Source organism: Camponotus vicinus, unplaced genomic scaffold (assembly GCF_025532165.1).
Source record: "Camponotus vicinus isolate PSW18456_S1 unplaced genomic scaffold, iyCamVici1.0 SCAF_4, whole genome shotgun sequence".
In the NCBI taxonomy this organism is placed as follows: Eukaryota; Metazoa; Arthropoda; class Insecta; order Hymenoptera; family Formicidae; genus Camponotus; species Camponotus vicinus.
Window position 1 is genome coordinate 22,942,113 of NW_028141976.1, and position 14,038 is coordinate 22,956,150.

General features: G+C 31.2%; 2 protein-coding genes across 3 annotated transcripts; both read right to left on the bottom strand.

Moving 5' to 3' along the window:
• Positions 1-119: 119 nt before the first annotated feature.
• On the bottom strand, positions 120-10,876 carry Me31b (ATP-dependent RNA helicase me31b). 2 transcript variants are annotated; one of them, XM_083098220.1, is made up of 8 exons: positions 10,466-10,876; positions 9,067-9,231; positions 8,668-8,874; positions 8,414-8,585; positions 8,180-8,330; positions 7,387-7,582; positions 7,134-7,304; positions 120-6,926 (listed from the first exon to the last, which is right to left on the bottom strand). In XM_083098220.1, exons 1-8 carry the CDS (start codon positions 10,871-10,873, stop codon positions 6,630-6,632), a joined length of 1,767 nt encoding a protein of 588 aa, XP_082954346.1. In that variant the 5' UTR covers positions 10,874-10,876; the 3' UTR covers positions 120-6,629. The 2 variants fall into 2 exon arrangements, with proteins under 2 accessions (XP_082954346.1, XP_082954347.1); XM_083098221.1 differs by lacking the exon at positions 10,466-10,876 and adding an exon at positions 10,165-10,319.
• A 442-nt stretch (positions 10,877-11,318) lies between these two features.
• On the bottom strand, positions 11,319-13,754 carry LOC145971022 (uncharacterized). Its single transcript, XM_083098222.1, has 3 exons — positions 13,615-13,754; positions 12,028-12,649; positions 11,319-11,604 (listed from the first exon to the last, which is right to left on the bottom strand). Exons 1-3 carry the CDS (start codon positions 13,673-13,675, stop codon positions 11,439-11,441), a joined length of 849 nt encoding a protein of 282 aa, XP_082954348.1. The 5' UTR covers positions 13,676-13,754; the 3' UTR covers positions 11,319-11,438.
• Between the last annotated feature and the right edge of the window lie 284 nt (positions 13,755-14,038).

The window sequence follows — 14,038 nt, forward strand, 5'->3', positions numbered from 1 at the left end:
TTGTCTTATATATCTAATAATCCTATTGACACCACATGAAATAGCGTTGTTTTACACCAGAGAAAGTTTATAATCGAGAGTACACTTTATAGGATTTATGACATAAAAAAAGATATATCTTGTACTGAAACAGAATTTTTTTTATTAAGGAACGACAGAGAGAGTTCTGCTGTTTTGTCCCTTTAGAAAACGAAATTGACATACGATTTATTAGATTGGGTTTGAGCTAACAGAATGACAAAGATAAATAAAAAAAAATGTTGTTTTCATATATATATAATCGTGCGCAAACCCATCTTTACAATTTGGAAAAAGAAAAACGATAACATTGCTGGAACACGGAAACAGCTTGTAATTTGTTTTGTTTTTGTATTACGCAAATAGTTTTCGAAATAATAACAGATAACGAGAATAATTGTCTTGACAAATGCATATTAAAAATCAGAAATACAGAATATTTCATTTACGCACAATTACGCCTAAGTCTCGAGTTATTTGGACACTGTATAACACTGCGAAATCATTTTGCAATCATAATATATTCTTTTTATAAATTACGAATGCGATTTTAATTATTTCAGTTATAAAATACAGACGCAAAGAAGTTAGTTGCAGAACATAAAAGCCGCGCAAGAAAAATTTCGCAATGTTACGCCACTTGTATTTACGAACAACCAAAACCCTCAAATTTTAACGTCACAACATAAATCGATGTCCGTTATATAATGTCGAAAATTTTCTTCGTTCATATTTCGTTATTAATATATAGCAGTAATATTAATAATAATAACAAAGGGATATCATATAATACGCTGTTCGGATATGCCGTTTGAGCTAGAATTGGTTCCGCAATTTAATATAAACACAAGTACATAATAAGTTCTTTAACAAAACAGTAAAGCATGGGTATAGTCGATAAACTGATATTGTTTTATATTTCAAACGAATTATACTCTTTTTTTTTTGTTTTTTTGTTTTTCTTCTTTTTTGTGTTTCACATATGTATTGGAGATCTAATTCCAATACCATTAAGATCGAGCTGCGTATGTTATCCGAACGCGGAAAGATTGTTTGTCTGGCCGCTTAAATTTCCACGATGCGATCGATTCTTATTTCGTTTGTTGAGAATGTGTTTGCACGCAGCTCGCCATATTAACCAATGGAAATATAAATTCAGACAAAGATACGAGATCTATATACGATGTTCTGGTTAGAGAGCTCGTTCTCAAGATGTTCCCCTTCACTTTTACGATTTAAATCGTAGATATTAAGAAATAAGATTTACTGCCTCCCCTAGATGATCGAGGAGCATCCTCCGCAATTCTCGCATGCACCCGGATGTTGACACATTTACTTCCGAAATACGTATTTCTACGTCGTACGAATTACATTCGCTTACTTTCATATCACAAGGGCATCCTTGTTATATCCAAGATAAGTTACTGGAACCACACTTGGAGATATTTCATGAGCCAGACTAGAAGACGTGGTAATAAATCAAATACCAAAATAAAAAAAATTTACTTTGGCGACTTGCAAAATATGTCACGGAAACGTATATTTGTTAACTTATCTTTCAATATTTTTTGGAGAAGGATATGCGTTTGCAATTTGAAATATAAGAACGGCAAATTACCACGTTCTTCAGTCTGTTCATGTAACATTGCTAATCAATGTTTCTTCTTCTTCTTTTTTTTGTATTTTTAAGCCCACTTTTTTCTAAGTTTATATATTCACTTCGCATAAACATCATTCTTTAGAAAGAGTCAAATAAAGCACGCAATTTCATGTATATCAATAAACAAACGTAATATCTTTTCTCGTTTGCATAATATATATATATATATATATATATATATATATATATATATATATATATATATATTCAAATATCATATTCCAAGGTAAATAGGAATTTAAATTTGAAAATAATTTTGACTAGAAAATTCATAATCGTTAAAATGTCGGTAAGATTTTAAATGAAAAGATTAGATCTTTATTAACACGGGCTAGTTGACTCTTTCAAAAGTTGAATAAAATACATTTCGCAAAATAGATTCCATAAAATGGATCTATCGATGTTTCCAATTACAGCGCAATAAGACTAAGTTTTTCCCCTCCTTAGTCTCTGTAAGATTGCCAAAAAAAATTTCGAAATTGTTGTAAGCAAAATAAGAATAATAGAAGAAGCTAACAGAATAAAAGCAGATTTTCGTAGTTTGCAAACGGGAACGTTTCGAAGATTGTAATGGCGAAAGAATTAGTTCCATTAAACCCCATTTGCGTTTGTATATTAAGTACATATAATGTCAATTCGGAAATAGAAGGAAGGATATACGATCAAAATATTATCTTTTGCTTCAACGAGAGATAAGAATAATCTACCAGATAACAATGATGACGTATAATAAAGACTTACACTATATAATAAACTTAACTATATGATAAAGACTTCAAACAATCAGAGTAAATTGAAAAACTGACAATTATATATTTGCTACGATTTGATAATTTATGAAATTTTTGTGTCAGCATTATCATAAAAATATTGTAATCGTAGTGCTCTTTAAATGCATGAACAATAGTTTTGCTTAGGCAACCAAAATTTTGATTTTATTATAGTGTTTTTTTTTTGTAAGTAAAACAGTTAAAAGTATATTATTATTGGATTTATTTTTCCAATTAGAGAAATTAACAAATGTAATCCAATGAATTGATTTAGAAAATTTTAAGAAATGGATATAAGCGTGTATCCATGACATTGCACATTATATAAAATCTTGTGATCCACGCGAATATCGGGAAGAAAACTTAAGAAATTAAGAGAAATGCGATGCGACAATAGATACAGGGCTGACACCATATTAACAATTTTCATTTTTGAAATGAATATACAAATTGGCAGCGAATTGGCAAAAATATATTACATTTTAATTCGCTGCATATACGTTTACGTTATCTGATTTTTTTTCTTCCAATACGTTTATCTAATATGCGATTTTATTGATCAAATAATAATATCGCCCCGTATTGATTTAATTAATCAAAATTGCATATATTACATCATAATCTAATATATAGGGTGTAACAGTCATGCGAAGAAGTATTTACAGTATTTTTTTACTCGAGCTAGTTGTCACTTTATTCTTTCTTCCACATTGTTTTAATGTTTTTACATTAAAACAATGTTTTTACATTCGTAATTTTATATGTATTGTACACTATATGTTTTATATATGCGAAAACGTTGAAACAATGTGAAAAAAAGAATAAAAAGTTATATTTCACATATATGACTTTAAAACTTGTATTTCTGAAAATTCAATTATAGATTTTAAAATCGCAAATGGAATATTTCGTCTTGTTTACATTTTTATTCGTCATATTGCGATAATTATAGCTCGAATAAAAAAATGATAAAGAACTTTCGATTTGAATTCGATTTGATCTGTAGAATTGTTTTAAATACTCGTATGACTGTTACACCCTGTATATTATGGTTCTCTATTTTATTATCTCGTTCAAGCAGAAGATAATAAGATTTTGACCAGAGAGAGGACATCGGATTAACATTATATGTATATCACCAAAAATTGGCAAAATTCTCACAGTATTAACACTGACTTCTCAATCTGTACTCAATAGATTTGTCTGCCAATATAGCAGTCACAACAGCAGCTAAATCGTGGTTAAAAGTTTTGTCAAATCATAGATTATCGAAAAAACAAATAAAGTAAAGTAAGATCGAAAGACATACATATCGATTATAAGCACAGCAAGTCGTACCCAAACATTTTAATTATTGTGTCACTTTTCATTTTAATATTCTTTTTGTTATTATATGCAACTACGAATGTAAGAAAACAGCTAGAATAATAGAGCGTATCAGAGCATATCTGGGTTCCAATTTCCAAGATAATAGCATAAATAAATGATAAACAAAAATGATAATCGCGAGCTTCATTTAATTAACGATTTTCTTTTCAAAGATATCGATAAGTATGTGATTTATGAAATATATAATATTAATAGAATCTCCAAAAATCTTCGCGAAATCTTGGATAAACACGTGCAGGAAAACATTATAATGAATATTACAGAATGGCGCAGGTATGTGTAATCATAGTATATGTGTCAAGTTGGTTACGTTTCGGTGGAAAAATGCGAAACCAACGAATGAACTACTGTTGCGCCCAATAGTGTCGAAAATTTAGTACTAATTTTAGTTAGCATATGAAGTAACTTATATTTTTGTAGATTAAAATGAATAATCACTTGTCTGGATCAACACTCATCTTCAATGTTCAATCAAACTTTGCAATATCACTTTTCTCTCACATCTTTTATATGTGTCAGCAATTATTTTATCTCATTACTGTACATCTATTCTACAGTCTCCATGATAAGCTCACAATTACTGACACTGCGCAACTCTAAATACATTTTAAACTGTCTTCATACCGTTAATATTTCATTTAAAGACGATTTGTCTTAAACATGAAATATTTTGGTATCACCTGTATTATCATCTGTACGAATCTCGCATTCATAAACCTAAGTCAAATTGGCTGGTGGGCTTCAAATTATAAATTTACAGTCACGCACGAATAATAAATTTTCCATATGCCTGCATATTTCCCTGCACGTATTTATCCGAGAGATCAAAAGAGAACAAAAAAAATTGCAGGAATTAATTACTTATATACCATTTACGACATGAAGTGTAGGCATGTAAAGCTAGGCATATGCGCAAAATCATATGCAATGTAAAAATAGGACGCATAGAGAATCTCGACATAGAATCTCCAAAAACCTTTATGAAGATATAATTCTTAAAGTTATAAGTGAGAATGGTATCATGATTTATATAAGACATTCATTTATCAAATTTAAAGACATCAGTTCAAAAATAGAATTTGTCACAGTATCTAACAATATTGTATTAAAGAAACAATTACAATTTTTTTGTAGTATTAATTTTTAAATAAAGGAATGCTTTGTACAAATTCAAATTTTTAATTATTATACACGAAAAAGATGAGAATTTATTTGTAAAACATACTAAGTGTACTAATAAGTGAGCTGAGTCATTATAATTGAGAAGCGAGCTTTAAATTTAATAGAAAAATTGAAATCAGTTCAATATTTATTACAAAGTGAAAGGATGTTTAATAGTATTAAGACAAAACACACTGCTAAATGTTTAAGTATTTTATAGAGAAAGAATAAGTACCTCCAAAGAAGATTTTTGAAGATTCTACTCGATATTATCAATAACTTTGGCAATTATCTTATTTTTCATGAGAGATATAATAGTAATGCGCCCTACTCTTACATTGCATATGATTTAATGTGGTGTTTAGTTTTACGCATTTACACTCGCTCCCTGCTTCCATTATTCATTATATAATTTCCATAATTAATCCTTGCAGTTTTTTTGTTGTTAAATCTCAGTCTCGATAGAATGCTGTTGCATGATTAAACGTAGATTGTGATTGGACATATACGTTATTATCAGCATCAGAATAGAACCTTTGTTTAATGGAGTCCACCAGCCAGTTGTTTATAAAAAATAATTATATAAAACTAGTCAATTGTACAACCTCTGATTCTCAATCACGGTACTGTAAAAAGAAAAAATCCAATTGTATTTAAAAAAAAAGAAAAGGAAAAGAAAAAGCAAATTCTATCAATGAAAGAAAGGCAGGTTAAATATACAGAAAAACAAGATTGTTTTAACATTGACAAGTGATTTGAATTTCAGAGTATGACAATATTGACAGATAGCAAAATCAAGCCATGATCAAATATTACAACTGATATTTAATATTCCAAATTTTATTAGATTGCTAAGAGCAATTTATAGATGTATAAGATCTTATTAAAGTCTAAGGGCAATTTATATGTATATATATGCATGACAGTACAAAAGTAATGAGCATATAGATTAGTATGCTGCACTCAGTGAGATTGGCCGATTTCTTTTCTCTAAATTATACATGCCCTTTTTCTTCATTGTGTTAGGTGAAAACAGAAGCAAAAAAATATTGGAAGAATGAAGCTGTTGTATAAAAATCTTCTATTAAAACGATGTTGTGTGTATTCGCATGTAGTATTTACAATTATGATAAAATGCAATGATTGATTATTATGTTATTCACATATTTGTTTACATATTGTGCATCTTGATAATGGCTTGACTCTGATTTGTTTTAGCTTATGTACATTTAAATGTATTTATATACAAAGAAATGACTCACACCAACATTCGCACGTCGCTTCAATCACTCAGCTCACTTATTACGCATGCTTAGTATGTTTTATTTACAAGTAAACTTTCATCCTTTTCTTGTTTAATACAATGATAATTGAAGTTTTCAATTTCTGTTTGTACAGAGCACTTCTTTATTTAAATCGTTTGCAGCACTGTTTTGTCTTTAATACACTGTTTTGTCTTTCACCCCTTCACTGTGACAAATTTCACTTTCAAACTAAGTTCACTCTTTCCATTGAGTTTGAAGCATAACTATGTATGCTTTACATAAATGAATCACGATCACACACATTCTTCTCACTTAAAACTTTTTGAGCGCTTTTTGTAAAGCTTCATTTGCAACAGAGTATCGAAACTACTTGGACACGTTACCTTCTTCCATACTATTATTGTCTTCTGGTCTCGCTACATACAAACTAGGATCTATCACCTTTGGGATAGGTTTAATTTCTGTTCCAAGCTCTTGTTCGATACGGTGTAAATTGAAGCGATCCTCGTACGTGATTAGGTTAATTGCTATACCTAAGTGGCCAAATCTTCCAGATCGGCCGATTCTATGCAGATATGTCTCTGCCATTTTCGGAAAGTCGAAATTAATTACGACATTCACAGCTTGAACATCAATACCGCGGGTAAATAGATCACTGCTCACCTGCAAAAAAAAATTGCATTTGAGAATCAAATATTAAGTTTGAATGTTAAACATTATTATAGATAAATTAAATTATATTATGGAATTTATTTTAGTATTTATTATTTGTATCAGAAAAAAATATGTGTATGTATGTATGTGTGTGTGTGTGTGTGTAATATACACTTGTATAAGTAAAATTATAGCCACACATATTAATCAACTTACGAGATTTCGGCATAATCCTGCACGGAAATCATGAAACACACGATTGCGGTGCGCCTGCGCCATTTTCGCGTGTATATAATAACAGCAATATCCAAGATCTGTTATTTTTTTAGCCAATAATTCTACGCGTTGCGTCGAATTGCAGAAGATTATGCTTTGCGTTATTTGCAACTGTAAATACAATAATACATTTATGAATATCTAAAATTTTAACAATGTATTAAATTAAACTAAACATTAAATGCTGTCTTACTTTCGAGAATAACGTGTTAAGGCAGTGAACTTTTTGTCGTTCCTGTACAAAAGCGTAATATTGTGTTACGCCTTTTAAAGTCAACTCTTCCATTAAATTAATCTCATATGGATCTCTCAAGTGTTTCTCCATAAATTGTTTCACAGTCAGAGGAAATGTAGCTGAATACAACAAAATCTGACGTTCATGTGGCAATCTAGAAGCAAAATAATACAACTAATAAATACCATAAATCATGAATCAATGTATAAACAATATTTATTTTTAATATATAATTAACGATAATATAGTATATTTTAAGCAATCAAATCATAAATATATAATATTAGTAAAAATACATAATATTAGTAAAAAATATCATCAACATGAATCATGATAATAATAATTAGAAAAAATAGCACAAATCTAAATCTAAATTTCGACCAAGAATTAATAGGCGCGTTTAGCAGAGAAGACCACTAGTGGTAATCGTTTAGCCCTTATTTTTAGATTCAGTAAATCAGCGTTAAAGATTATGGCACACATTTTCTCTACTGAATGCAACCAATAAAAGTTAATCATTGATTGATCAGTTTAGGGCATCTGGAGAAACATGACGAAATATATCCATTCAAAAATACATTTTAAAACAATTATGCAAAATATATTGCATTTAAATTATAAATAATCAATGTTAATTTTATTCAAAAAGCTTGAATTTAAGATCTGATTGAGATGGATAAAAATAAAAAAAATCTATGTATATTTAAATATTTATATCTTCCAATTTTTATAATTCTTTTTTTTTACAAACCTTGATATGACATGATCCAACATTCCTTTGAAGTCTTGTGACAGCAGTTTGTCTGCTTCATCTAAAACTAAAATTTTACAATGCTCCATATTTGCCACATTCTTATCCATTAGATCAAGAATCCTTCCTGGCGTTGCAATTATTACTTGTACTGAAAAAATATTACACATTTATTTATTACATGTGCAAACTCATTTAATTCATTTGTAAATTTAAAGTTTTTCTAAATCTTACCTTTTTGATAAATCCTCATAATGTCGTCGCGTAAGTTAGTTCCTCCAGTGGTGACCATAACCTTTATATCCATGTGTTTTGCAAGCTCGATACAAATTTGTGATGTTTGTAATGCTAATTCTCTTGTAGGTACAATCACCAATGCTTGAATTACTTCTCTCCTTGGGTCAACCTAAAACAGCAAATAATATGGTATTAAGAAAAATATAACATCTAAATATTCTTTTTTAGATTGATACAATGATTATATATACTTGTTCCAACACTGGAATTGAGTATGCTCCAGTTTTGCCAGTTCCATTTTTTGCTCGTGCCAAGATGTCTTTACCAGAAAGTGCAATGGGAATACTAGCTTCTTGGATCGGTGATGGTTTCTCCCATCCCTTCTCAAAAATCCCCATTAATAACTCGCGTTTTAGGCAAAATTCTTCAAATTCGTTACCACGTGTGTCAGTAACATCCTATAAGAGAGTTATGTTTAAAGGTACATTATTAATCAGAAAAAACATTTAAACATTCTAATAAATTTTAAACAATAATAAAATTAAGTTTTAAAAGTTAATTGATATATTTGAAATCTAAACTTGTACGTTAAATTTGAAAATATAATATGAATAATTTATTAATTTTTTTATAAAACTCATAAAACTTACACTTGTTTTAATCCTCTTATCCTTTGGTGGAATTTTTAATTTGGCTTTCCAACCTACATCATCCATTTTATCTATTTCCGATTTGTTAGATAAACCAGAATTCAACATGTGATTAGAGTTTATATGCGTTTCGATCATCATTCTGGAAATATTGCAGTATTTTTTCTGGAAAGAGAAAAAACAAAAAATAACGATAAAAAAAAAGAAATAACCATTTGTAGTTATATATCAGCAAGAATTATATTACATCTTAATATATTTGTAAAATATACATTTTTAAAAATTCACAAAATTTTGTGCCATTTGTATTATAAATTTATAAAATATCATAATATATAACTCTGAAGCTCTAAAGACAATATTGGAAAGCATTTACCAAGTTTTTATATTAACATCTGAATAGAGAGCCAGGAGAACAAGACCAAACAAAATTGACCTACAATGACTGTATGCCTATAGGTAGTGTTCCGTTATAAATACATTCGAATGTGCTAAGTGTTTTTGCATGTTTGGATGTACAAGAGAGACATATGAATACTTTTCTAAATAAGACGGTTAACTGTGTTACAAAAAAATTCGATTTCTTTATCCTTTATAGCTTTCAATAGATGTAAAATTTACATAATTAAACGTAAGAATTTTTTAACAATTATCTAAGATATAATTTGATAGATTTTAAGAAAAATTAAAGATAAAATAAACTCTTGCTACTTGAAATTAAGGAAAAAGAAAAAATCTCATTAGCATTAAGAATAACACACAAGGACACTTTTTCCTAAATGTAGGATATAGGACGTTACTTATACGATAAAAACAAAGGAACATCCGCATTTTTTTGGAGCTCGTTACATACATCAAAATTAGACGAAATATTCAAACTGTCTCGAATTTGAGCGAACAATTATACGAACGAGGCACGAAACAACAAAGGAAAATAGCAACGTATATTTGACCAATCACGAGCGTCCATGATTAACGATAGCTGATACGCCGTACAGGCAAAACAAGTTTGCGAATTTCAAACGCGTAACGTTCGAATCGTCGATAAAGGCAGACTCGTGCAATATGTGTTACAACGAACGCTATATATGTATATACCGCTAATTTATTTCCCCAAAAAATTTTCACGCACACACGCGCACGCACATGCGTACGTAGCTAAGGTCATCTTCTCCCGAGTAAATCCGTCGGGATCTCCTTCGCGTTTCGAATCGAGCCGTCGTTAGCGACGGAAACGAACGCGATACCGTTAGACCCCGAAGACCAAACTAGATCCTCGGAGACGCGCGGCGCGCGTCGCGACGCGACGCGACGCGACGCGACGAAAACGTCGACGAGGGGTGCGACGATCGCGGGCGGGCACGTCGCCCGGGACGGGCGACGACGGCGTGTTCCTTACCTCGAAAACGGATGGACGTCGATACCGTGTGTGTGCGCCTCGAGCACTCGGATCGGTGGGAGACCACGCCAAAATGGCCGTTCTTCCCCCAATGTCAATGGATTTCGTCTCGACTTCTCGCAGCGCCAGTGACTGCGTCGGGGCACCGTAGCCGTTCGCGATGCGATGCTGCGCTTTTTCCTCTTCTACCGCTCTGTCAAGCTCGCCGTTCGCGCTACGGGGGGGAAAAAAAAGAGTTCTCGCGTGTGTGACGCGCGTGGGCCCGACTCTCAAAGTCTCTTTCGTCTTGTACGTCTCGTGATTTGCGCTTCCGTTTGCAACTCGAAATTCCGAACTAACGCTGACTAATGCACTGCGTCGAATGCCAGCGACGATTATTGCTTGTTCGGTATACACGGTCCGTACCATGAAGGGGCGAAAGGTACCTAGATACGAAACTACCACGGTCGGTCGTTTTAAGGCACGGTTCTCATGCCTTGCAATGATTCGTGGACAATTTGACGGGAGAACACTAGCGTCTCGCGCCAGCCAATCGCGTGACTCCTAATCGCGTCCACGTGGTTCGTACAGATACGTACAGATCAAATCGCGCGCGTCCAACTCGAAATAATTCAAATTATATATCGAATGTTTCATGGAGGTGGAAATGAATGTACGATTTCAATGACATCAAGGCTGTTTATATATTTCGAATTCAAACGCGTGCTACCAATTAAATGAAAAAATTAATAAATATAAGATTAAATTTAAATTTTGAATTATGTGTATTCGGGTTGTGTTGCAAAGTCATCGGACAAGTGTTAGAAAAACCGGAAAGATGTAAAAGATAATTGGCATAAAGTTCTCTCAAGCATCAGAACATGGCATACATAATTTAATATATTATAAAACTTTATATGTTAATACATCATATTGTTAAGAACAATTTTATTACTTTATATTTACTTTATATTACTTTATATTAACTTTATATTTACGAACAAGGAAATTCCTTCTTTTGGGATATACGATATTTGCGACAAGCCTCCGGACAATGACGTTCCAAGTAACGTCTTTGCGAGAAAGCTTTAAAACATACACCACAGCGCCACTGCCACTGATGATGATTACGTGTCCTTTGATGAGCGCGCAGATTAGAACTGTAAAGTATATGACGTAGTAATTAATCAATCGTATGATAATGCCTCTCAATAATTAGATTTTTATTACTATTAAAATTAGATTTTAATTATTATGAGGCTAGCACTGATCAAATAGGATGAAGTTAGATATATAGAAAATGTCCCGAAACTATATTATTTTTTCTTTGTATCTGCATTAAAAATAAAATAAATTTAAGATAAAAATTTAATTTAAAGATTAAAAATAAAATAAATCTGGAGCAAAACGTTGTAGAATTAAATTTTTAATAAAGAAAAATATCGAGATTTTTAATCTGTCCAAGCTTATATAAGACTCAAACTCGCGAAAGTATACTTTAATACTTATAATCGAGTACACGTCATTAATTCAAGGCTTCTAATTTTAGCGAGATCTTATTCTTGTCTCTTTTTTTTACGTACCGATCTGCAAAAGATTTGTGGCAAACGGGACACTCGAAAGGCCGCTCGCCTGTGTGAAGACGCAAATGGCCTTTCAACACCCACGGTCGATCAAAACTCTTGCGACAATACGGACAATAATGCATCGTTTTATTTCTCTTCCAGGATTGAGCGTTCTCTTTAACAGACGTCTTATTCTCGGCGACGTTGATCGGTTCGTGCTTTTGTTTCGGCATCAGATACAAAGCCTGCGAGAGCGCTTGCGTTTCGGAGCCGTTGATCACGACTTTCTGATTTATCGTCCCATTAAGCTTCCCTGGGTCCATTATCTGCGTTGCTCTTAACGATTCTTTCGCATTACAGGAGGATTGAGACGCGTTATCGAGCAATATCGCGGACACTTTCCCTGAATCGATCGTGTTTACAACGTCGATCGGTGGAGCATCCTGGTGAATATTTGCAAAATTTCGACTCGTATTTAAGCCCGTGTCAAACGTGGCATTATTGACTTTATGGAAGCTGTATCGAGTTACAATGGGAAGTCCTGAACAAGTCCAGATATTGCTCGTCTTAGATGTTGCGTCCTTTGTGTGATTTTTTCGCTTGAGATCCGCGGATGGCGGCAACCACGAGAATTCGGTCTCTATAAAGATCGATTTTCCGTTAGATGCGCGAAGAGGCACAATACTTATTAGTTTTTAGCCTTAAATATCCTATAAACCTTTATTTATAATTATTTATAATATAATTATATTTTTAAAATATACCATTATTTTAATCGCGAAAGAAAGTAATTGGAAAATAAACAAATTAATCCTTGCAAAACAGATATTTTTTTACTCTGTTATTAGTCATATATAGATCATAATGTCTTGTCGTAATATTAGTTGTCCAAAGTGCTTGAAAAATCTATAAAAATTCATAAATATTTCTTGATATCCATTGAAAATGATCATGTACAATAAAAATTAAAAAATAAATTTTAAACATTTTTATTTATTGATTAATATCTTTGAAACATTTTATTATTAAAATATCGATAATAATCAAAATGATCCATATGTGATCTTTAAGAATTAAATAGAGTCGATATAGAAATTTATTTTACACAAAATTTTTATTCCTCATTAAAAATTCTTAATCAAATGATATAAAAATTTAATATAATATAAAATAAGTATAAAAGTTTAAGAACTCGTTTTTTTATTTCTAATGAAGAAAAATTAATTTTTTCTCTCTAATAAATAATTAAAAATTATAATCGTATATATATTATGCATATATAACATCTACATAATGTTATAAATATTTATACAATTTGTAAAAAAAAACTTTTGGATGGGGTTTCCTTTGACAATGAATTTATAGCCCTTGGAAATATCACGTGAAAATAGGAGGTAAATGGCATGATCAGTAAGAAGAGTGTTTATTATTGTGATGATAGCCAAGGTTGAAGAAACAGTCACACAGACATTTTATAATTTTAGAATTGGTATATGTCAAGATATCCATAACCATAGATGAGATTTGTCTTTCCGTTTGTGCATGCATTAGGACCGAATCGTAATGGTATACTGGGAAAGATACTGTGAAAAAAAATATAAATACCTTCGTTCGAACTATCTGTTCTATGGTATCGTACCATTGACTTTATCAAACAACGTGGCATTCTTCTTGAGATAATAAACTGGATCTGCCTATTATTTGTAAAGAATGTTAAACTGCTAACTACACAGCAATATGGTAGTGCCGTGTATTCCACCGGCGTTTGTTTTTCGCCAAGCAGTGGCGTATTATTCAATGATTGTTAAAGTACTTGATAAATAATTAGAATGTTAATTAAATATATAGTAATTAATATATAGTAATTATCTTTTTTCTTTATAAATTACTCTCTCTTTCCCTTTCGTATTACTATTAACAAATTATGATTTTTTTTTGCTATCATTCTAACGTGAAGACACAATTAAATCATATAATTTATATAATACATTTGTAAAATGTAAAAATTAATATGTAATGTAATCAGAGC

Coding starts and splice junctions, on each gene's coding strand:
- Me31b (XM_083098220.1), bottom strand. CDS start 10,873: ATGGTACGGACCGTGTATACCGAACAAGCAATAATCGTCGCTGGCATT. Junction 9,232..10,465: donor GACGTCCATCCGTTTTCGAG/GTAAGGAACACG, acceptor TTCTCTTTCCAG/AAAAAATACTGCAATATTTC. Junction 7,305..7,386: donor TTAACACGTTATTCTCGAAA/GTAAGACAGCAT, acceptor TTGTATTTACAG/TTGCAAATAACGCAAAGCAT.
- LOC145971022 (XM_083098222.1), bottom strand. CDS start 13,675: ATGCCACGTTGTTTGATAAAGTCAATGGTACGATACCATAGAACAGAT. Junction 12,650..13,614: donor AACAGATAGTTCGAACGAAG/GTATTTATATTT, acceptor CGATCTTTATAG/AGACCGAATTCTCGTGGTTG. Junction 11,605..12,027: donor CACAAATCTTTTGCAGATCG/GTACGTAAAAAA, acceptor TATACTTTACAG/TTCTAATCTGCGCGCTCATC.